Genomic DNA, 24,201 nt, shown 5'->3' on the forward strand with positions numbered 1-24,201 from the left:
GCCAGTAGAAGGTGTAGTCTTGCTCTCTTAGAGATCCGCTCACAGGCAGGCGTGTCTCCTGAAGTGCTGCAATGTCTACATTGAGTCTACTGAGCTCATTGTCAATGATGGCGGTCTTCTGAGAATCGTTGATTTGTGTAAGGTCTTCCGACAGGCCAGGACATATAGTTCTGACGTTCCAGTTTGCAAAACGAAGGGCTGGTACCTTCTTTCCTTTTTTGGTCGTGCTGTTTGGTGCGGTATAACAGTCCACTTGTCGGGCAATGACCCTGAGCTCCAAGCACCCATTGAAGCAAGTGGACTGTGGCAGGACAGAACCTTAGTGACCGGGGGCTGTGTGGTTTGAGGCGGGCAGAAGGGGGCGCGAGGGGTGCAAGGGGAGGGGAAGGGGGTGTGAGGGGGGGTGGGGGAAGGGGTAAGGGGGTGGGGGATGGGGTGCGAGGGGGTAAGGGGGCGGGGGCAGGGGGGTGAGGGGGTGGGGGAAGGGGTGCGAGGGGGGAGGGGGTGGGGTAAGAGGAGGGAGGGGTGGGGGAAGGGGTTGCGAGGGGGAGGGGAGTGGGAAGGGGGTGCGAGGGGGAGGGGAGTGGGAAGGGGGTGCGAGGGGGAAGTGGGGGGAAGGGGGTCTGGGGGAAGGGGATGCGAGGGGAAAGTGGGGTGTGGGGGGAAGGGGATGCGAGGGGGAGTGGGTGTGTGGGGGGAAGGGGGAGGTGAGCAGGAAGGGGGTGCGAAGGGGAAAGGGGTGCGAGGGGGGTGCGGGGGGAGGTGTCTGGCGGGGGTCGCAACCCTGGCGAGCGGGCCAGCCCACAGCCTGCACGGCCTCCTCGATGTCACCGTCCTCCAGGCTGACTCTGTCCTCCTGGTCACCATCCAGCTCACGGTGGAACTTCTTTCCCGGCTCCCAGCTGTGACGGTGGAAGGGCGACCGAGGCCGGATTGAGGTCCTGAGCCTCGACGACCACCTCATGGGCACTCGGGCCACCTGCTCCTCCCCATCGAGCTCCCAGTAGATGAATGAAGGGTTCACTGAAATAGCTGAGTATTAAAGCTGCTCTTGTACATTCTTGTGTATTCCAGCCTGAATTTCTCTCTCACCTGCTCTCCCTGGCTGCAGCTCTTAGTCCAGTCTTTCCTGTTTAGTTTGTTCAAATCCCATCTACTTTGTGGAAATGGTGAAGAACCTTTTAATATCTTTACTAATTCATATTATTAATTATTATATAATTATTATTTATTAATATCAGTAACAGTGTTATTAATGAACACTGGAGATTTACACTGATTCCTGTTATTTCTCTCTCTGATCCCCAGTCTATTGGATGTCGGTCTCACAGATTCTTGTGCCTCTGTTCTCAGTTCAAACCAGTCACTGAAGTATCTGAACCTGAGCTCAAACTCCTTCACAGATCGATCTGTCCCCACTCTCCGTCGCCTCATTCTGAACTGCAGGAGTCTGCAGTGGCTCGTGTGAGTGTTTGTGTTCATGTTTAATGTAATAAATAAAATATAAATGTGATTCAGTCACTCTTATCAGTAATATCTCTAATTATTATTAAAATATTAATCCCAGTCTCCCTGTTATTTACACTATTGTTCAATCTGTTTATTTCCTGTTTAATCTTTAATCTGTTTCAGGTTGTGGGAGAATCGGTTCAGTTCAAATGGAAAGAATCAGCTGAAGTCGCTGCAGGATACAAGACCCGGACTGACAGTGGGTGTGTGAACATTTCAATTTGTAAACATCACTGGTCTCTCTCTGAACATTTTTGGCCAATTTTCTGTCCTTCCCCTTTAATTGGCCGCGCTCCAGGTTTAAATCCTATTGGCTGTTTCACTGTTTCTAGTTCGAGCTGAGCGAGTGTCATCTCCCATTGTGACATCAGAGGCCCAGCAACAGGGTCACGTGACTCAGCCGCCCGGCCCCACAGCGCTGCTTCTGCAGGATATCCGGGACTGAATGTTCCCCAATGGGGCACTGGGGAAATGTACAGACAGGAAGGGTCCAGGGTGGGGCTCAGTCTGGGCTGCAGTGGGACACTGGTAATTACACTCAATATCCCTGGGTTTGGCAATTACATTATCCAGGGTTCACACTCAGTATCAGTACCCAGTGACCCTACTGGGAAGTGAACCTGTGTGTGTTCAGGATGGAGACAGGCTCTGTTCAGCTTGGATTGATCCCACCGTCCAATAGATACCAATACCCAGTGTCCGGGGTCACCCAGAGGGAGTATCCTATTGGGGAGGTTCCTGAAACTGGTGCACCCAGGATGGGTCAGCACTGCGAGAGGAGAAATGGGGAAAGTGCCAGTCGGGAATCCCACTGTTCTGTCTGGGTGATCGTGAGCATTTGTAGTGTTTAAGGATCCTGAACTTAACGTGTTTCTGGCACCAGCATGGGAGCAGGTACTGGTGTTACCATGGAAATTAAACATTGTGTACTTACTGTGGACTAAATTTTCAAACGGAATCACCTGAGACTGTAAACCATGAGATTGTGAAAAGGTGCAATGACCCTGTGAAACATCCTGAGGAAACTGAGGGGTCGATGAACGGACTTGTTACCTGTACTCACCTGGATTTGTATAATGACTTCCACTTGGAAATGTTTTATTAAACTTCACCTCTGTATCACTGCCTCCTGGATGATGTAACAGTACTGATGAGAATTGTTATTGTGTGATGTTGAATTAAATGATACATTATCTTAACAAGTACATCTCAGGACTTCTTACCAACTTCAAATTTGAGAATAGTTTCAGAGAGTTTTGACCATGGAATCCCTTCTTATATTTTCTGGTCATAGAAAAGCCTCTGGAGACTGAGTTCGTTCAATCGTGACCTCACTATTGTTTGAATTGTCCAATTAGGAAACGATCTGTCACCCAAACCAGGTCAGACTCTCAAAATCTCTGACTTCCCACACTCGGACTCCTATCAGCTCGAATGTGAACGCCTGGTAAAAGCAAGTAGAAATGATGTGGCCTTAACATCCAGCTAATTTGCCTCGGCACTACCTATATCTGAGCCTCTGAGATTCTGCTAAGGTGTTTATCTTTTACTTCTCACACAGCAGGTCACCTGTTTTCACACTCTACTGCATCTCTGTTGAAGTTTACTTTTGACCAACGTTATAAAGTTACAATCAGATCTAGGCTGATCAGGGTGATGTCAGGAAGCACTTCCCCCAATAAGAAAAGTGGAAATCTGGATCCACACCTGTGTCTCCAAGTCCTTGTAACATTTGTTGATGGGAACACCTTTTCCATATTTAACTTATCTAAGACTGTGATAATCTTATACGCTTCTATTAAATCTCCCTTCTATCTCCTTTGTTCTAAGGGGAACTAATCAAGTGTTTCCCATTTAACCTTGTAACTAAATTCTCCATCACTGGAACCATTCCAGTAAATCTCCTCTGCACCCTCTCACGGCCCCTCGCATCCTGCCTAAAGTGTGGTGACTAGAACTGGACACAGTTCTCTAGTTGGGGCCGAACCAGCTTTATAAAGGTTCACCATAACTTCTCTGCTTCTGTACTCAATGCATCCATTTATGAATCCCAAGATCCCACATGCTTTAATAACCACGCTGTCAATATGCCCTGCCACCTTTAAAAATCTATGCACATGCACTCTCACGTCCCACTGTTCCTGCACACGCTTTAGAACTGTGTCATTAAGTATATATTACCTCTCCTTATTCATTCTGCCAAAATGCATCAGCTCACACTTGCCAATATTAAATTCCAGCTGCCACCTCTCTGTCCATTCTGCCAGCCTATCTATGTCCTATTGCAGGCAGTCCATATCATCCTCACTGTTTGCTAAACCTGCAAGCTTGGTGTCATCGGCAATTCGAAGGAATTTTGGAAGATCATAGCCACTGTATCCACTATCTCTGGAGCTGCCTGTTTTAGAACCCTGGGATGTAAACCATCAGGTCCGGGGGATTTGTCACATTTTAGTCCCTTCTATTTCTCCAGTACTACTTCTGTGCTGATATTACCTTAAATTCTCATTATTATTAGCCCCTTGGTTATCCTCTATGTCTGGTATGTAACTTGTGTCTTCTACTCTGAAGACAGACACAAAATATTTGTTCAATGTCTCTGCCATTTCTTCATTCCCCAGGGTAATTTCTCCTGTTTCTGCCTCTAAGGGATCAGCCTATTTTTTTTAGGCTGCGTTTGCCGACAACGCAACCACTAGGTGGTGCAGTACTGACACATGCGCAAATGCAGCCTCGTCACTGCCATCTCAGGCAGCTGCCAGTACAAAAGATGGCGCTGCTCAATTTGTCACAAAAATAAATTAAACACAAACCCCCTCAATGGCTGCAACTACCGCTTCCATCTTACTCCCAACATTACCCCACTCCCTCCTGCCATCACACTTCTCTTCGCCGGTCCCTGCTACGCCCGTCTGCTCCCCCCGCCTCACCGCTGCCTTCCCTCAGCCACTCACTTCAGGGGGAATATGGAATTTAATATGGAATTCGACTGTATTGTGAGCACTTTTTCCCCAGCAGTTCTTTTACTATGAGATTACTAATTAACACTGCCTCATTGTGCTTCTACACAGGGCATAATGGTAATGCTGTTGTGGTTTGATACTGCTGCTCAGACTTTAGCATGTAGCAAGTCTTACTTATCCTGAATAAAATATAACCACTGTCACCAATAAGGTTTGTGTCATTTAGGGAGGGATTAAAGGGTGAATTGACTGTTACCCCAAATTCCGACGACAGCCAATGTTGTTGATGGCACAAAGATAGGTGGCATTGTAATCAGCATTGTTAGTATTATAAAATACCAACAGTTATTAATAGATTAAGTATATGGACAAACTCTGGAAAGTGGATTTCAATATAGGGGAGTGTTCAATGTCACCAACTTTAGACTAAAGAGGATAGAACATATACTTTATAAATTGAGAATAGCTAGAAACGGTTGAAGCCAAAAGAGACTTGGGATCTATGGACAAAGATCGTTAAAATATCATAAACAGGTACAGAAAAGAATGAAAAGAGCTAATCAAATGCTAACCTTTTATATTATGAGGACTAGAATACAGTGAGATTGAAATCATGCTTCAGCTATACAAAGCCCTGATTAGACGACACCTGGAGAACTGTGAGCAGTTCCTGGCACCACACCTTAGGAAAGAAAAATTTGTCTTGAAGGGAGCGGAGGGTAGATTTACCAGAATTATACCTTGGGTCCAAGTTTAAATTGCAAGGAGAGATTACACAAACTGGTTGCATTTCCTGGAATTTTGCAGATTAAGGGGTGATTTGATCAAAGATTTCAAGAGATAAAGGGGAACTCATAGGATTGATAAAAACTTTTTCTGCTGTTTGGGAGTCTCGGATTAGGGAGCTTGGTCTAAAAGTTAGAGACAGACCTTTCAAGACTACAATTAAGGAACACTTCTACACACAAAGGGTGGCAGAAGTTTGGAACTTCATTCCACAAACAGCAATTGATGATAAATGGACAAATCAGTTGTCCATTTAAAAACTGAGACTGAGATGTTTTTGTTATCCAAAGGTATTAAGGGATATGAGCAAAGGCGGGCATATGGAGCTAGGTTGTAAATCAGCCATTTACCAGAAGTTTCCAGGGATTTGAGTTACAAGGTTAGGTTGGGAAAGCTGGGGCTGTTCTCCTTGGAGTTTGAGGGGAGATTTGATAGAGGTGTACTTATGACAGGCTTAGATAGGTTAGACAAGGAAAAGCTGTTCCAACTAACTGATGGTACAATGACTAGGGGATACAGATTGAAGGTTTGGGGCAAGAGATGTTGAGGGAATGTGAGGAAGAACATTTTCACACAATGACCTGGAACCTGCTGCCCACAAAGATGGTGGAAGCAGATAATTTCAAAATTAAATTAGATAGACTTCCAGGGCTACAGGGATCGAGCCAGGAAGTGAGACTGACTGGATCCCTCTGCGGAGAGCTGGCATGGACTCGCTGGATGAATGGCCTCCTTCTGTGTCATAAATGCCTCTACAACCTCATTGAATTCCAGAACAGGCTCAAGGGGCTAAATGACCTCCTGCTGTTACTTTTCTTCCCTCTATACCTGGTCATCTCACTGGCCTGTCTACTATTGTCTCAACAATAAACAATAAAATCACTTCCACATATCCCTCACAACCCACTTCCAACACCACTTCTTGTGTCTGTCACTGCACCAAACTCACCCCTGAGTCATTTACTACCATAATTTTAAATTACCAACTATTGGCTCAGCATTTGTCATGATATTTCTATTGCTGTTGATCTACCCCTCTCCCAGTGATGACCTGGATCCCAGTAAATTCCTTCTGATCTGGCCTCCATCTTAGGGATTCAAATGTATCTGGTTCACAACTGGTTCAACCATCCATCAGTAGATCTGACTGAACCACATCAAACACTAACCTTACGTAATGGAGACATTCAGATAAAAATGCTTCAAAATGACACAAGCAGCAGGTTTTAGTTTCAGCAAGTTCTGATTCAACATATAATTGTTTTAATAAATTACCAGGAATTCCTACGACTGAGAGAATGGGATAATAAATGGGCTAATACAATAATCATGGAGAATTCTAAACTCCATACAGAATGGGCAAACCATATTCAGTAATAATGTGGAGCATGAGTACATGGTATGTATACAAGGTAGTTTTCTTGATCAGTCTGTTGATGAACTGATTAGGGAACATGCTTTTTGGATCGATAAATGTGCAATGAGGAAGAATTAATTGATAACTTGTAGTAAAGAGGCTTCTTGAGAAGGATTTTATATTGGGTTTGAAAGTGATTTAGTTAAGTCCAAAACTGGCATCTTAAATCTAAACAAAGCAAATGACACAGGTATGAAGGGCGAGTTGGTAAAGGTAGATTGAAAACTACATTAAAAGATATGATGATGGGCAAGCAATGGGTAGCATGTAATAAAATTAATGGATAATTTGCTAGAAATATACATTCCTAAGGCATAAAAACTGTTGCTAAGAAGAGGAGTTAAATATACTATTAGATAAAAGGAAGAGGCTTATAATGTTGTCTAAATGTTACTACAGAAAGCCAAGAGGATTATAGAAAGTGGAGGGGTGAAATCAAAAAGCAAATTATGAAAGCAAAGAGAGAACATGAAAGAATATTGGCAATAAAATCAATGTGAACCCAAAAATGTTCAACACGTTAACAGTAAGAGGATAACTAAGGAAAGGGTAGGGCCCATATAAGACCAAAAATGTAACTTATGCATGGAGACGGAAGATGTTGGCATGGTTCTTTACGAAAACTATGCGTCTACACAAAAGAGGAGGATGATGCAGGTATTGTAGTTAAGGAAGCGGGGTGTGAAGTATTGGATGTGACAAACATCGGGAAAGAGGAAGTATTAATGGGATTAGCATCCTTGAAAGTTGATAAATCACCAGGGCCAGATGAGTAGTACCCCAGGCTATTAAAAGAAGCAAGGGAGGAAATAGCGGAGGGTCTGACCATCATTTTCCAGGCCTCACTGGATACAGTTGTGCTGCCAGAGGATTGGAGGACTGCTAACATTGTGCCTCTGTTTAAAAATGGAGTGAGGGATAGACTGAACAGTGACAGGCCAGTAGTGGGCAAATTATTGGAATATGTTCTGAAAGACAGGGATGAACTGTCAATTAAAAAGGCACAGATTAATCAAGGACAGTCAGCATGGATTTGTTAAGGGAAGATCTTGTCTGAGTAACTTGATCAACTTTTTTGAAGAAGTAACAAGGAAGATAGATGAGGGTAGTGTGGTTCATGTGGTCTACATGGATATTAGCAAGATTTTTGACAAGGTCCCACATGGCAGACTGGTTAAAAAAATAAAATCCCATTGGATCCTGGGAAATTCAGCAGTAAAATTGGCTCAGTGGCAGGAAACAAAGGGTAATTGTTGACGGGTGTTCTAGCGACTGGAGGGCTGTTTCCAGTCGTGTTCTACACGGCTCAGTAATGGTTCACCTGCTTTTTGTGGTATATATTAATGATTTGGACAAAAATGTTGGGGCACGATCAAGAAGTTTTCAGATGACACAAAGGTTGGCCGTGTGGTAGATAGTGAGGATGATAGCTGTAGGCTGCAGGAAGATATTGATGTTCTGGTCAAATAGGCAGAAAAGCGGCAAATGAAATTCAACCTGGAGAAGGGGATATCAAACAAGGCAATGGAATAGATAATTAATGGGAAAAGTGTAGAGGAAGTGAGGGACCTTGAAGTGAATGTCCACAGATCCCTGAAGGTAGCAGGACAGGTCAATAAGATCGCTAAGAATGCATATGGAATCCTTTCCTTTATTAGCCGAGATATAGAATATAAGAGCATGGAAGTTATGCTGGAACTGCATAAATCATTGGTTGTGCCACAACTTGAGTACTGTGTGCAGTTATGGTCACTCACAATAGAAAGGATGTAATTGCATTGGAGAGGGTTTAGAGATTTATCAGGATGTTGCCGGGACTGGAAAATTGCAGCTATGAGGAAAGAACTAGATAGGCTGGGATTGTCTCCTTGGAACAGAGAAAGCTGAAGGGAGATCCGATGGAAATGTACAAAGTTGTGACGGGCTTGGAGAGAGTGAAGGTAAAGCGCCTATTTACTTTAGCAAAGAGGTCAGTGATGAGGGTGCATAGATTTAAAGTGATTGGTAGAAAGATTTGAGGGGAGACATTGGTGGCAGTCATTTCATAAATAAACTGGGTAAGTTGCTTTCTGACATTTCAGAATTAGGGAAAGGGTTAACACTAAGGTAATGTTAAAAACACAGAATTAAAACATTATTTACAAATTGAACGACTGTGGATCCCATTCCCACAGGACCAGCCAATGTCACTCGCTTTGCACGAATTGTCCTGACGCTGACCTTCACTCTAACCTATTGATTCAACACCTGTAGATCAGGCAGCAGAAGAACTACTGCAATATTTGTGATAAAAATGGTCCTGAAGCAATACAGGGGAGTATAGTTTTCTGAGACTAGTGGGACCAGTACATGTAAACAGAGGTCTACATGCTTATCCTTGTTAGAGTTACACCACATTCACACTAGAGGTGGCCATATGCCTCCAGAACTAGTGGTACCCTTCGATTATGTTTGAGGTGAGCAGGATGTCTCTGTAATAGTGGTGTGACATCACTTACTCTAGAGGTGACCAAGTTCCTTTCATACTAATGGCACCTATGATTACAGTAAACGTGTCCATCTTCCTCTGAACTAGTAGCACCTACACTGACAGGAAATGTGACCATCCTGCTCCAATACTAGTGGTTCCCTACACTTACAATGGAGATAAAATCCATTGTCTGATACTCTTGATTCCCTTTATTTACTGTAGAGGTGGTCAATGGTGGTAACCTTACACTCATATAAGGTACGTAGTTACCTATAATTGCAATGGAGGTAACAGTGCTCCTCCATTACTAATGGTTCCCTGCACTTACATAAGAAATAAAGAAAATGAGAAAAAAGATCAGGAGTAGGCCATATGTCTGTCAAATCTGCTCTGTTACTCAATGCGATCACTGCTGATCCTTTTCCTCAACTCCACTTTTATGTCCACTCCCGATAGTTCTATTCCATGAAAGGTTATGAATGTGTCTATCTCAGCATTAAATATATATTTTCAAGGATGGCGCATCCACTTTCCTCTGGGGGACACAACTCCAACGATTCACAACCTTTTGAGTGAAGAAATGTCCCTTCAGCACTGTCCTAATCTTAACCCTAACCCTAAACCCTTATCCTGAGACTGTGGCCCCACATATTCTGGATTCCCCAGGATTACAATTCACAGCGTTTAGTCTAACAAACCCCTTCAGATTCTTATTTGTTTCAATGAGATCGCCGCTCATTCTTCTAAACTCCAGAGAGTATAGGCCCAATTTACTCAGCCTCTCATTATAGGACAACTCATTCATCCCAGAAACCAATCTGGTGAACTGCTTCCAAAGCAATTATATTTTCTCTTCGATATAGAGACTGAAACTGTGCAAAGTACGCTCGGTGTGGTCTCACCAGAGCCCTGTACAATTGTAGCAAGACATCCTTATTACAGTACCTCGATCTCCTTGCAGTAAAGACCAACATCCCATTTGTCTTCCTAATTGCTTGCTCTTCCTGCATGCTATTTTGTTGGCGTTCCTTGTATGAGCATACCCAACCCCGTCTGAACATCAACATTTAGAAGTTTCTCAACTTTAAAAAAAATAGCTTTTCTTTCTTCCTACCAAAGTAAATAACCGTACCATTCCCTGCATTATACTCCATCTACCACCACTTTGCCCACTCACTTAACCTGTCTGTATCTCTTGTAGTCTTTTTGTGTCCTCCTCACAAATGAAAGGTGTATGTGCTACTCCAGTGCAAGTGCAGCAACCACAATTGCACTGGAGGTGATCTTGCCTCTCCTGTCCTAGTGACACTCTACACTTACACTAAAAAATGTTCTTCCAGTATGAGTGGTAGACCTGCACATGAATTAGAGGAGACCATGTTCCTCCAGTACAAGTGTTAACCTAAACTCACACTGGAGATGGACTTCCAACCCCGATGTGAGTGCAATCCTAAACTTACTTTCGAGGGACCATTCTTCCTCCAGTGCCCGTGGTAATCCAACATTTACACGAGAGGTAAAAATGTTCCTCTGGTACTGGTGGTGCCCTACCCTTGGCCTAGATAATACAGTTTTCCTCTGGAATACAGTGGAGACATATATGCTGCTTCAGTACCAGTGGTACCCTACAATTACACTAACAATGACAATTGTCCTCTGGTACGAGTGGTGAACTGCACATATCCAAGAGATGATAGTGTCCATCCGGTACCACCAGTAACGCACAGTTACACATGAAATGTTCATGCTCCTCTGTTACTAGTGCTGCAACATCAACCAAGCTAGATCTGACCGTGCTCTTCCGGTGCTAGCAATGCCCATACACATACACCAGGTGTGATCGTGCTCTTCTGGTACGAGTGATGTTCCTACACATGCACTGGTTGTGAGCAAGCTCTTAAGTAACTAGTGGTTCCCTACACATGCATTATCAGTGACTGTGCTCCTCCGTTAACAGTGTGCTTGACAAACACATCTGCAGGAAGTGTCACCGGCTGCAAAAGCTTGAACGCCAGGTTTCAGAACTCGAGCGGTGGCTGGAGTCACTGTGGTGCATCCACGAGGCAGAGAACGATGTTGATAGTGCATTTCAGGAAGTATTCAGCCCAGAGCATAAGAGATTGCAGGGAGAGAGAGATTGGGTGCTGCCAGGCAGACAGGAAGGTCAAGGCAGGAGACCCCAGGGAACATCCCACTGTCTAACCAGTATTCAGTTCTGAGTACCGATTGAAGAGAGGGTTCCACTGGAGAGTGCAGCAAGAGTCATGACCAGAGCATTATGGGTGGCTCAGCTGTGCAGAGAACGATTAGAACAGGCAAGAGAGCAATAGTGGTAGATGATTCTATAGTTAGTGGAACAGATAGGTGTTTCTGTGGTCGCAGACGTGATTCCAGGCTGGTATGTTGCCTCCCTGCTGCAAGGGTCATGGATATCACTGAGCGGCTACAGGCCATTCTGGAGGGCGAGGGTGCACAGACAGAGGTCGTGTTCCATGTTGGTACCAACGATATAGGAAGAGGGATGGGGTCCTGCAGGTTGAATACAGAGAGTTAGGAAAGAGATTAGCAAGGAGGACTTCAAGGGTCGTCATCTCTGGATTGTTCACAAGGCCACGTACTAGTGAGTATAGAAATTGCAGAATACACCAGATGAATGTGTGGCTGGAGAGATGGTGCAGGAGGGAGGGCTTCAGATTTCTGAGACATTGGGACCAGTTCTGGGGAAAGTGGAACCTGAGCAAGCAAGATGGTCTACACCTGAATTGGGTTGGGACAAATATCCATGCAGGAAGGTTTGCTAGTGCTGTTGGGGATGGTTTAAACTACTTTGGCAGGTGGACCAAACCTGAGGGACAGCTTCTGATAGGACAATACTCCCATCTCATTTCATATTCCCAGGTCTAAAATGGCCAGTTCCTTGATTGGCACCAGAACCTACTGCTCTCAGAAATTGTACTAAATATACTCTTTGAACTTATCTTCCAGACTACATTTGCCAATCTGATTCGTCCAATCTAAATGTACATTAAAATCACCCATGAATATTACAGTACCACATCTCTCTTCTCCCCACCCCGCTCCGCCCCACCCCTATATAAAGTCCTCTCATACCCTATTTATAATACTCGCCAGGACACTGATCCCAAAATGGCACAAGGGAAGCTCATTCCAAAGACACAGCTCCGTCTCTCCCCAGTACTTCTGCCAGTGTCCCATGAATCGATACCCATTTCTCCAGCACTAAGTTTTGAGCCACGCATTCAACTCTCTCATCTTATTTATCCAATTCCAATTTTTAGGTGCCTTTGATAGTAATCTAGAGATGATAACCTTTGTGGTTCTGCTTTTTAATTTAGCCCCTAGCTGCTCATAATCTATAAGCAGAACCACTATCTTAGTCTATCTACGTCGTTGGTACCCTGGTGGACCACAACAACTGGACCCTCTCCCTTCGGCTACATGTTCCTCTTCAGCCCTGAGCAAATGTTCCGAACTCCAGCAACACAGCCATCTGGAGTCACACACTTGAGTGCAGAGAACAGTGTCGATCCCACTGACTGTCCTGTCCCCTACGACCACTGCATTCCTATGTACTCCTTGCATTTGAGTGGCCTCCTGCACCACGGTGCTGATGTCAGTTTGTTCATCCGCCCTCCTGTCCCCACTCTCTTCCACACAAACTGCAAGAACCTCTAACTTGTTGAACAATTGCATGTGCTGAGGCTCCTCCACATAAAACTTCTCAATCCCCTTACCTGCCCCACTCGCAGTCACACCCTCCTGTTCCTGACCACTGACCAAATCACCAAACCCTAGCCTAAGTGGTGTGACTGCCTTCTTGAACAAAGTGTCCAAGTAACTTTTCCCCTTCCTGATGCATCACAGTGTTGTCACTTGGCCTCCAGCTCGTCAAATCTGAGGTGAAGTTCCTCGAGCAGCAGACACTTACTGCAGCTGTGGTTGCAGTGGATCACACTCGTGTCCAGCAGCTCCCACATACTAGAGCTGCAACATATCCCAGGCCCTGCCATTCCGATTGTGTTTTACTTAATTAATTAATTATCTTCTTAATTATTTTAATTAATACCTCTACTCACCATCCACTTACGTTACTAACTTACATCCTTCTAATACTGAAAAACGTTACGCCTTATAGATAAACAAAAAATTCTACCACTCATTACTTTCCTTTGACTGGGGTTTGTTTAATTAATTATAAAGAAGCGAATTAAGCCATATTTAATTTTTATTTTTACCTTTTTTCTCATCTCCACCTGTTTACATTGTTATGATCCTGCAGTTTTATTTTGTCTTTTCTGGGAAGTATTCGGCGTGCCTTTAAGGCTGCAAAAGGATCATTCCTGCTTTAAGAACAAACAAGCTTCAGGAATTGCTAAGAAGATGCATTTTAGTTGCCGTTGGATGCAACCACACGGAGAGGGAACCAACCAGATTCAAATAAAGCATCCTGGTTACCCAGAAACAGCCATTTGGAGAACAAGGACAAAGAAACAATGATTGCTGATTCCCTTTTGCAAAATTAGCTTAAAAAACTGGCATTTGACAGACACAGTTAACAGACACACAGATATCTGTTCTGCCAGCATATACTGAAGGAAAGAGAGTTCTCCCTCGGTTTATTTAAACCCTATTTATTATACTCTCCGAATTCTGATAAGTCAAGCCAGGTTAATTTCTGAAAAGAAAATAATCAATTACTTTAACTATTGAACTGTAATTGCTGAAATCACCGCTGGGAGAAGAAGAGCATCACTTCAACTGGACCTAGACTATTGACTGTCCAACTGCTGAAGAGCCTGTTTTGTCCATTGGACAGCTTCAAGTAACTGCAGTGAGGCAGGAACACCAGCAGATGGAGATGGTGAGAGGAGCAGTAACTGCAGTGAGACAGGGACACCAACAGATGGAGATGGTGAGAGGAGCAGTAACTGCAGTAAGAGAGGGACACCAGCAGATGGAGATGGTGAGAGGAGCAGTAACTGCAGTGAGACAGGGACACCAACAGATGGTGATGGTGAGAGGAGCAGTAACTGCAGTGAGACAGGGACACCAGCAGATGGAGATGGTGAGAGGGGCAGTAACTGCAGTGAGACAGGGACACCAACAGATGGAGATGGTGAGAGGAGCAGTAACTGCAGTAAGAGAGGGACACCAGCAGATGGGGATGGTGAGAGGGGCAGTAACTGCAGTGAGACAGGGACACCAACAGATGGAGATGGTGAGAGGAGCAGTAACTGCAGTAAGAGAGGGACACCAGCAGATGGGGATGGTGAGAGGGGCAGTAACTGCAGTGAGACAGGGACACCAGCAGATGGTGATGGTGAGAGGAGCAGTAACTGCAGTAAGAGAGGGACACCAGCAGATGGAGATGGTGAGAGGGGCAGTAACTGCAGTGAGACGGGGTACCAGCAGATGGAGATGGTGAGACGGGGCAGTAACTGCAGTGAGACAGGGACACCAGCAGATGGAGATGGTGAGCGGAGGCAGTAACTGCAGTGAGAGAGGGACACCAGCAGATGGAGGTACTGAGCCATTGTTGATGGGGAGATTCTCTGTTCATGAGTGTTTGAAAGTTTGCTGTAAGTTAGAGGAATGTATGTTTGTTTCAATCTGAAACTTTATGCAACATTTAAATGCTTAATGAAAGAATTTAAATACAACTTGTGTTAAATGGTAATTTTATAACTATGTAAATGCTTGTAACGTTATCCTGGTTTCTGTTTGAAAAATTATTTTGAGTGAGGAAACGCTAATGCAGAAATAAAACAAGATCAAATAAAGTCCAAATATTCATTTACAATTGAAAATTCTCTGAATAAGTTGCGTTGAATTCTTCATCACTAAAGTTATGACATCTCTCACTTTCCTTTTTGTGCCGTTATCTTCTCTGCTATTAGTGAGAGGAATTGAAGTATTGATGCAATTGTCTTTTGAAAATGGATATTAAATCTGCTTTCACCAACCTGTCAGACAGTGCATTCCAGACCAGAACAACAAGTGACAAACATCCCTCTGAATATCCCAGGAAAGCAGAGGATAGAAACAGTCAAGATGGAAAGTGAAACAAGTGACACTTTAATGCAGCAGCAAAAACTCATTGCCAGATTCTCGAGGTATTTATTGCTAACTTTATGTGAACTGGAGGTGAAAACTGAAAGACCTTTCATAACATTTGTGCGAAATGGCTGTTTTTCAACTTTGTAAACCCTTGTGATTTTACAGTGGTAAATGTTGAGAAAATTATTTTGAATGCTTACCGGCTAATGCAAAAATGCAACAACATCAAGAAACGAATCATTTCCAGATACAAGTGTAAATATGGGTCAGAATTGTTCTGTGAAATGTAACCAGTTGTAAACGTTTTCTTGGCTGCATCATTTACCTGGCTGTAATTTCAGGGATTGTCACCCAGAGTAACTGAGAAACCTAAGAAAAATTGGCTGTTTCTCAATCTGCAGCAAACAGGCCTCGCCAGCAAAAACTCTTTGCCAGAATTTCAAGTTATTGCTGCCCTTTCTGTCAAATGGAGATGAATAGTGAAAGGCATTTAATACAATTTGTCTAAAATGGCCATTTTCCAAACAGGCCACTCCAGGTTTTACATTGCAACAGTTTTTCTACATTCAGTTGTTAATGAGGTCTTGGGGATGGGGGGGGTGGGGGCGGGGGTGTTGTGCAGGAGGAGAGGGAGAGAGTGATAGGGTCCTGAAATGAACCATTTGCAACATTCACAGGAATATCCCTACCCCATTCACTTACCATTCCCGTTGGAGGGCCTGAAATATCTCTTCTTTGAAGGTTTTTGTGTGTTTGTGTGCATATGTGTGTGAATGCCATTGCATTCTTCTGGTCTCTGTGCAATCAGCTCTGTCAGCACAGATCCTGGAATTGAAACCTGGACCCTTTCCCATCTCAGAGTAACCACTAACCGAGCTCCCTTATTTTATTATATCTCATTCCCTTCCATTGACACATAGTGTTCTCACCAGACAACTGTGAGTTCCTCCAGACTGAAGGAGATATTTGCAGTAATGCATAAAATACTAGGAATTTAAAGATCATTGCCATGAGAGTAAAGAGCATCAGCAAGCCTGTTACTTCAGATGATTTTTTTAAACATAATTAAGACAAGGAATTAAAATCAATCGCCTCATTCAAACTGCTGGTTAGGCCTCAACTGCAGTATTGTGTTCGATCCTGGGCACCACACTTTAGGAAGGATGTCAAGGCCTAGGAGAGAGTGCAGAGGAGGTTTACCAGTCTCGAAGGAAGACTGTGTGTGTATGTGAGAGAGAAAGGGGAGAGGTTTCAAGGAATGGCCAACAATTTTATAGTGATTAAAATTGGCAAGGAGTGATTAAAATGCAACTTTAGTGGGTAGTGTAATAAATAGGCAAAAGAGACAGATTTCCACTTTGGAGCATCTTTGTTTTAAGATATACTGAAAGAGACAGGACTCTATACTTCAGAGAAAGATAGATTTCAGGGTGAGCTGATGCACATTTACAAGATGAAGAAGGAAACATATTGTGTTACAGTTAGGTTTGTTCCAATGAAATAGGTTAGTGTGGACCCTGGAAACAAGGGGCACTTTATTGGAGCAGTGAAAACTCTTTGTCAGAATGTGGAGGTCTTTATCAGTGAACTTTCGAAAACTGGAGGTGAAAAGTGGAAGATCTTTAATACCATTTGTGTTAAATGGCCATTTCCCAGCTTTGTAAACCCTTGTAACATTAAACTGGTAAATGTTAAGAAGGTTTGTTTTGATTGATTACAGGCTAATACATAAACACAGCAGCAAATACAGTACAAAGAAATCATTGACAAATATAACTGTAAATATGGGTGAGAATTATTGTGTGAAATGTCACCGGTTATAAAAGTTCTCTTGGCTGCACCATTAACCTGTCTCTAGTTTCAGTCTTTGTCACACAGTGGAATTGAAAATCCGAATTAAAACTGCCTGTTTATACTGCAGTCAAACCGGCCTCTCCAGCAAAAACTCAAGGTAACTGCAGTGAGACATTCTCAGTTATTTTCTGAACTTTCTGTTAACTGGAGGTGAATAGTGAAAGACATTTAATACAATTAGTGTTAAATGGTCATTATCCAAAGTGGCCCCTCCAGGCTTTAAATTACAGCAGCTTTTCTGCTCTGTTAATGAGGTTTTTTTTGGGGGTGGGGGAAAGTGACAGACAGGTTTCTGTCTGGAATGGTCCATTTGGGATATGGCTGGAATATCCCTCTCTCCCCCATTCCCTGTTTACACAGAAACACAGCTTGGACTGTCCCATACCTGGGAGGGAGGGTCCAGATGGAGGAAGCTGAGAGTTGGTTGGATGAGCTGTATTTTGGATGGACTGGTGTTTTCAGTGACAGGTTCTGGGATATATTAGGACAACATCAGACTCCATTCTTTCTTTCCATGCGGCTGGTTTGTGAAGGTGAGTTTCTGTGTCTCAGTGCCCAGGAGAATTGCAAGCAGATTACAGTGTGTGTGTGTATGACAGAGAGAGAGAGAGAGAGAAACAGTGAGGGAGAGAAAAAGAGAGAATCTCTCTCTCTCTCTCTTTCTGTGTTTCTCTCTCTCTCTCTCTCGTGTATCTCTAGCTCTCTCGTGTTTCTCTCTCACTCTCTCTCCGTGTGTTTCTCCCTCTCTCTCTCTCTGTGTTTCTGTGTGTGTGTGTTTCTGTGTGTGTGTGTGTATTTCTCTCTCTCTCTGTTTCTGTGTGTGTGTGTCTATTTCTCTCTCTCTCTCTGTTTCTGTGTCTGTGTGTGTGTGTTTCTCTCTCTCTCTGTTTCCCCATCTCTCTCTCTCCCTCACTGTGTTTCTCTCTCTCTGTTCTCTCTCTCTTTCTCTCTGAGTGATTGTATCTTTCCGTCTAATGGCTTTCTCTGTCCTTCTGTCTCTCAATCTCTCTCTCTCTCTCGGTGATTCTGTGTGCCTTTCTCTCACTGGCTTTCTGTCTGCCTCTTTGCTGCCTGCAATTTCTTTCTGTCTATGTTCTTTCCCTCCACTTTTTTCCCCTCCTCTTTTTGTATGTCTCTTTCTGTCCTTTGACTATTTCTGACTTTTTTTCTCTTTTCTCTACTTTCTCTGGCTCTCTCTGGATTTCTCTCACTTTGTGGCATTTTCTCTCTTTCTGGATTGCCCCCCCCCCTGCAAAAATTACCCCCACGCGCAAAAATTACCCCCCTCCCCGCAAAATATTCCCCCCCCCCCGCAAAATTTCCCCCTCAAATTATTTCCCCCAGCAAATGATTCCCTCCCCTGGAAATTATTCCCCCCCCCCGGAAAATATCCCCCTGTGAACAGACACCCCCCACCCCCATCTAATACCCTCACTATGAACAGACCCCATCTAATTATCCCCTCCCCCCGTTCAAAGACAACCCATCAAAATACCTCCCCCCACCCCACCGGGAACGGGCCTTCATCTAAATACCACCCCCGGGAACAGACCCTAATCTAATACCCTTCCTGTCGACAGGCCCCCATGTAATTAGCCCTCCGCCCTCCCAGTAAACAGTCTCACATCTAAACCCCCTGGAACAGACTGGAGAATCCTCCCCCCTCCCATTTTAAACCTGGACAATCCTCTCCCACCCCTCCAATTTATAACATATCTAATTCCCTCTGTGAATATCACCCTCTAATTCTCCCCCTGCACTCACTGTAAACACTCCCCCCTTTCTAAATACCCTCCCTGTGCTGTAAAAGCCTCCCCACCACTAATTCCCACCCTGTATCATCTCCTCCGTGAACAGACACCCCCGTGTAACTCCCGTCCCGTCTTGAGTTTGTTCAAGAACATTCTCTTTTTATTTGCATATGAACCTCAGCAAATAATTAACAATGTGCAGTGGGGCTGTCGGGCAAGAGTGGAATTTTTTTCCTCACCACTCGGTACAGCGTGGGTCTGGTTTCACAGCGCCTGGGTCATTTGGCTTCCTTTTACTTTAATTGTCTCATTTAATTGTTCATCCATTGGATGTATTTTAGTGGCCAATAGAACCCGCAGGAAACTCCGGGGTAACAGGAGTGAGAATCACAGTGATTTAGAAATGGAGAACCGCAGGAAATCCATTATTTTATTGTTCACTGTGTCGGGCAGTTTTATACTCTTGTGGTTGACAGCTGCCGTGAGTTTCGTGTCGACCAGACTGCCAAACACCAATTATTACTGAGGTGACCGCACAGCCCCTGGACATATCGCCGATGAAACCGGAACTTTCCTTAAGTTTTTGAGTTGCATTGCACATTTATTTATTTAGAGACACAGCACTGAAACAGGCCCTTCGGCCCACCGAGTCTGTGCCGACCAACAACCACCCATTTATACTAACCCTACAGTAATCCCATATTCCCTACCACCTACCTACACTAGGGGTAATTTACAATGGCCAATTTACCTACACCTGCAAGTCTTTGGCGGTGGGAGGAAACCGGAGCACCCGGCAAAAACCCACACGGTCACAGCAAACGCTGCACAGGCAGTACCCAGAATTGAACCCAGGTCCCTGGAGCTGTGAGGCTACGGTGCTAACCACTGCGCCGCCCTTTATGTAGCGACCCAGAGAAACTTCAGAGAAGAGCTGAAGAATGTGTTGAAATCTCCCTGGCCAATACTTTTGAGATTAGTTCAAAATGCGGATAAAATTAAATAAAGCTTGTTCACATCTGAAGCTCAATTTCAACTCATTTCCTACCGTACAAGTTCCTTCTTTTCGGAAATGTGAAAATTAGATGAGCTCTTTTGCAAACTGTTCTTACATTTTGTAGCACACGTTTGATGTCAACATTATATTCTTTCTTCACCCTTCATTCATTGAGTAAACATAACTTATTCCTGCAAAATCAGCATATTTCAAGTTCACGTTTCAAAGATAACAATCTTTGGGCTTCACTTGGTGCAGAAACAGGTTCTGCGATGGTTGATATTGGTAACATTCCGGAAGCTTGGTGTGAATATTGCCAGTGTGGGTCTCACTGTCAGGCACCATTCCTCATTGACAAATATAACCAGGATCTTGTAACATGATAAGTTTTCGAATGGAGCAAACTGTCAGAACACGACACTGATCAATGTGACATTTCACCTCTTTTGCCCCAGATACTGAATTGAATTCTTCACTGTGACACAGAGTTCAATCACCACGAGAGACAACATGTGAAATTAGAAAAGGGATACTCCTGTCAGGACATATACTTCAGTGTAGAAGAACAGAATGAGAATACGAATGCTTAACGGTATTACAGAAATTCGCAAAAATTATCCTGACAGTTTGTAATGGGATAGTCTGTGGCACCTGTCCCTACTTCAATAAATCAAAAAAGAAAATCCTGACAACTCAGTTAGCTGCACTTTAATGAAGTTCAAATAGTGGAATTCTGTCGTATTATTTTTACCGAACCCATACAGTGCAACAGGTGTATGGAATATCCTGTACTGTGAATTCAAGTATTCTCCTCAGTTGTGGAGATCCTGTGGTAAGAAAGCTAAGTTCTGATAACCTGAAAGATAACAGCTAAAGCATCAGACACATCCTACATTCCCTCCTTTAACTCATAAGTAAGGAATAGTCTGGGATTGGTGGGAGGCGGTTGGGTTAGGTGGTTAGGTTCCAGTCTTTTTGCAACGGCGACAGGGAGAGCGAGCTGGCAGCTGGGTAAGTGAGTTTACAGTAAGTAAGTCCTATATATTTGGGCAGCGGCTGATGACCCTGACTCCTTCACATGCAGGAAGTGTGTCCAGCTGCAGCTCATGTTAGACCGCATGACGGCTCTGGAGCTGCGGATGGACTCACTTTGGAGCATGCGCGATGCTGAGGAAGTCGTGGATAGCACGTTTAGTGAATTGGTCACACCGCAGATTAGGATTGCTGAGGGAGAAAGGGAATGGGTGACCAAAAGGCAGAGAAAGAGCAGGAAGGCAGCGCAGGTGTCCCCTGCGGTCATCTCCCTCCAAAACAGGTATACCGTTTTGGATACTGTTGAGGGAGATGGCTCACCAGGGGAAGGCAGCAGTAGCCAGGTCCATGGCACCGTGGCTGGCTCTGCTGTTCAGAAGGGCGGGAAAAAGAGTGGAAGGGCTATAGTTATAGGGGATTCGATTGTAAGGGCAGTAGATAGGCGGTTCTGTGGTCGAAAACGAGACTCCCGAATGGTATGTTGCCTCCCAGGTGCACGGGTCAAGGATGTCTCAGATCGGCTGCAGAACATTCTGAGGGGGGAGGGTGAACAGCCAGTTGTCGTTGTGCACATAGGCACCAATGATATAGGTAAAAAACGGGATGAGGTCCTACAAGCAGAATTTAGGGAGTTAGGAGCCAAGTTAAAAAGTAGGACCTCAGAGGTAGTAATCTCAGGATTGCTACCAGTGCCACGTGATAGTCAGAGTAGAAATGAAAGAATAGTCAGGATGAATGCGTGGCTTGAGAGATGGTGCAGGAGGGAGGGGTTCAGATTTTTGGGACATTGGGACCGGTTCTGGGGGAGGTGGGACTATTACAAATTGGACGGTCTACACCTGGGCCGGACTGGAACCAATGTCCTTGGGGGTGCTTTTGCGAACGCTGTTGGGGAGGGTTTAAACTAATGTGGCAGGGGGATGGGAACCAAATGAGGAGGTCAGTGGACAGTAAGGAGGTAGTAACTAAAGCCTGTAAGGAACTAGATAATGAAGTGAGCGTGACTAAGGGAAAGAGTAGGCAGGGAGCAGATGATGAACGCAAAGGGACTGGTGGTCTGAGGTGCATTTGTTTTAATGCAAGAAGTGTAGTAGGTAAGGCAGATGAACTTAGGGCCTGGATTAGTAGTTGGGAGTATGATGTTATTGCTATTACTGAGACTTGGTTGAGGGAAGGGCATGATTGGCAACTAAATATCCCAGGATATCCCAGGAGGTAAAAGGGGTGGAGGAGTTGCAGTACTGGTCAAAGAGGATATCACAGCTGTGCTGAAGGAGGGCACGATGGAGGACTCGAGCAGTGAGGCAATATGGGCAGAACTCAGAAATAGGAAGGGTGCGGTAACAATGTTGGGGCTGTACTACAGGCCTCCCAACAGCGAGCGTGAGATAGAGGTACAAATATGTAAACAGATTATGGAAAGATGGAGGAGCAACAGGGTTCTGGTGATAGGAGATTTTAATTTTCCCAACATTGACTGGGATTCACTTAGTGTTAGAGGTCTAGATGGAGCAGAATTTGTAAGGAGCATCCAGGAGGGTTTTCTAGAGCAGTATGTAAATAGCCCAACTCGGGAAGGGGCCATACTGGACCTGGTGTTGGGGAATGAGCCCGGCCAGGTGGTTGAAGTTTCAGTAGGGGACTACTTTGGGAATAGTGATCACAAATCCGTAAGTTTTAGAATACTCATGGACAAAGACGAGAGTGGTCCCAAAGGAAGAGTGCTAAATTGGGGGAAGGCCAACTATACCAAAATTCGGCAGGAGCTGGGGAATGTAGATTGGGAGCAGCTGTTTGAAGGTAAATCCACATTTGATATGTGGGAGGCTTTTAAAGAGACGTTGATTAGCGTGCAGGAGAGACATGTTCCTGTGAAAATGAGGGATAGAAATGGCAAGATTAGGGAACCATGGATGACAGGTGAAATTGTGAGACTAGCTAAGAGGAAAAAGGAAGCATACATAAGGTCTAGGAGGCTGAAGAAAGACGAAGCTTTGAAAGAATATCGGGAATGTAGGACCAATCTGAAATGAGGAATTAAGAGGGCGAAAAGGGGTCATGAAATATCTTTAGCAAACAGGGTTAAGGAAAATCCCAAAGCCTTTTATTCATATATAAGGAGCAACAGGGTAACTAGAGAAATGATTGGCCCACTCAAGGACAAAGTAGGAAAGTTATGCGTGGAGTCAGAGAAAATGGGTGAGATTCTAAATGAGTACTTTGCATCGGTATTCACCGAGGAGAGGCACATGACGGATGTTGAGGTTAGGGACAGATGTTTGATTACTCTAGGTCAAGTCTGCATAAGGAGGGAGGAAGTGTTGGGTATTCTAAAAGGCATTAAGGTGGACAAGTCCCCAGGTCCGGATGGGATCTATCCCAGGTTACTGAGGGAAGCGAGAGAGGAAATAGCTGGGGCCTTAACAGATATCTTTGCAGCATCCTTAAACACGGGTGAGGTCCCGGAGGACTGGAGAATTGCTAATGTTGTCCCCTTGTTTAAGAAGGGTGGCAGGGATAATCCAGGTAATTATAGACCGGTGAGCCTGACGTCAGTGGCAGGAAGCTGCTGGAGAAGATACTGAGGGATAGGATCTATTCCCATTTGGAAGAAAATGGGCTTATCAGTGATAGGCAGCATGGTTTTGTGCAGGGAAGGTCATGTCTTACCAACTTAATATAATTCTTTGAGGAAGTGACAAAGTTGATTGATGAGGGAAGGGCTGTAGATGTCATATACATGGACTTCAGTAAGGCGTTTGATAAGGTTCCCCATGGTAGGCTGATGGAGAAAGTGAAGTCGCATGGGGTCCAGGGTGTACTAGCTAGATGGATAAAGAACTGGCTGGGCAACAGGAGACAGAGAGTAGCAGTGGAAGGGAGTTTCTCAAAATGGAGACGTGTGACCAGTGGTGTTCCACAGGGATCCGTGCTGGGACCACTGTTGTTTGTGATATACATAAATGATTTGGAGGGAAGTATAGGTGGTCTGATTAGCAAGTTTGCAGACGACACTAAGATTGGTGGAGTAGCAGATAGTGAAGGGGACTGTCAGAGAATACAGCAGAATATAAATAGATTGGAGAGTTGGGCAGAATAATGGCAGATGGAGTTCAATCAGGGCAAATGCGAGGTGATGCATTTTGGAAGATCCAATTCAAGAGTGAATTATACAGTAAATGGAAAAGTCCTGGGGAAAATTGATGTACAGAGAGACTTGGGTGTTCAGGTCCATTGTTCCCTGAAGGTGGCAACGCAGGTCAATAGAGTGGTCAAGAAGGCATACGGCATGCTTTCCTTCATTGGACGGGGTATTGAGTACAAGAGTTGGCAGGTCATGTTAC

At 44.4% G+C, this 24,201-nt stretch overlaps 1 protein-coding gene across 1 annotated transcript in view; it reads left to right on the plus strand.

The window, feature by feature from the left end:
* The window catches only part of LOC137345308 (NACHT, LRR and PYD domains-containing protein 3-like), a 90,497-nt gene extending 87,860 nt beyond the window's left edge, over nucleotides 1–2,637 (plus strand). Inside the window, exons 9-10 of the mRNA XM_068008806.1 lie at nucleotides 1,309–1,464; nucleotides 1,633–2,637. Coding sequence (XP_067864907.1) covers nucleotides 1,309–1,464; nucleotides 1,633–1,720 — 244 coding nt within the window. The 3' untranslated portion in view covers nucleotides 1,721–2,637. The remainder of the gene's footprint in view (nucleotides 1–1,308; nucleotides 1,465–1,632) is intronic.
* Nucleotides 2,638–24,201: the final 21,564 nt, after the last annotated feature.

The sequence above is a fragment of the Heterodontus francisci genome, chromosome 28, assembly GCF_036365525.1.
Source record: "Heterodontus francisci isolate sHetFra1 chromosome 28, sHetFra1.hap1, whole genome shotgun sequence".
In the NCBI taxonomy this organism is placed as follows: domain Eukaryota; kingdom Metazoa; phylum Chordata; class Chondrichthyes; order Heterodontiformes; family Heterodontidae; genus Heterodontus; species Heterodontus francisci.